The sequence below is a fragment of the Trichechus manatus genome, unplaced genomic scaffold (genome assembly GCF_000243295.1).
Source record: "Trichechus manatus latirostris isolate Lorelei unplaced genomic scaffold, TriManLat1.0 scaffold00165, whole genome shotgun sequence".
Classification (NCBI taxonomy): domain Eukaryota; kingdom Metazoa; phylum Chordata; class Mammalia; order Sirenia; family Trichechidae; genus Trichechus; species Trichechus manatus.
The window spans coordinates 2,546,288-2,547,238 of record NW_004444101.1 but is presented as its reverse complement, the minus strand read 5'-3'; the positions used below and the strand labels follow the sequence as shown (position 1 = coordinate 2,547,238).

The window sequence follows — 951 nt, the reverse complement described above, 5'->3', positions numbered from 1 at the left end:
GGTACAGGGGGTCACCTGGCCCTCACACACAGACCTCTGCTGGCACTTCTCTCCCAGGTACAGGGGGTCACCTGGCCCTCACACAAAGTCCTCGGCTGGCACTTCTCTCCTGGGTACAGGGGCCGCCCGGGGAGGAGGTCTTGCTGGCAGTTCGTGTGCTGGGCCAGGTGAGCCTGGAGTGGGGGCTGCCCCTGCCGCCTCCAATCACCTGTGTCCACGATGACAGGGTGAGCGGGCCCCGCAGGGAGCTGGGGCACCTGGCGTTTGATTTTGCAGCGCAGACTTTGTGTTTCCGCAGAGATCATGTCTGGGCCTCAGTGCGTGTAACGGGGAAAGTAGGGTTATTCTCATGTCTCTGGGTGGCACAAAAGGTGAACACGCTTGGCAGCTCACCAAAAGGTTGGAGATTCGAGTCCACCCAGAGGCGCCTCAGGAGAAATGCTGGGCAATCTACTTCTGAAAACTCAGCCAGTGAAACCCCTACGGAGCACGGTTCTACTCTGACGCACGTGGCGGGGGGCCACGAGTCGGAGTTGACTCAATGGCGACTGGGAGAGTTATTCTGGTCAAGGCTGAGGACAGGGGCCTGGAGACCTCGCCTGACCCTCCATGGGGCCCTGCACCCCATTTGCAAGCCCCCGCTCCCTTCTGACGCCCGCCACGGGCTGTGAGTCTTGAGGAGGCTCGGAATGTGCAGTCCTGCCCTGCCCTTTCCCCCATGGCCCCCTTCTACCTTTCCAGGATATGTTTGCGGTGGCCGTGTCCTTGGTGACGGGGAAAATTCTGTACATCTCCAGCCAAGCTGCATCCGTCTTTCACTGCAAGAGAGATGCCTTCACCGATACCAAGTTCGTGGAGTTCCTGGCGCCCCACGACGTCAGCATGTTCCACAGCTCCACTACCCCGTACAAGCTGCCGTCTTGGGGCACCTGCAGCGGGGCAGGTGAGGCC

At 60.9% G+C, this 951-nt stretch overlaps 1 protein-coding gene across 1 annotated transcript in view; it reads left to right on the top strand.

The window, feature by feature from the left end:
* PER2 (period circadian regulator 2) overlaps window positions 1–951 on the top strand; it is a 37,604-nt gene that overhangs the window by 5,958 nt on the left and 30,695 nt on the right. Inside the window, exon 5 of the mRNA XM_023740850.1 lies at window positions 742–943. Within this exon, the coding sequence (XP_023596618.1) occupies window positions 742–943 (202 nt within the window). The remainder of the gene's footprint in view (window positions 1–741; window positions 944–951) is intronic.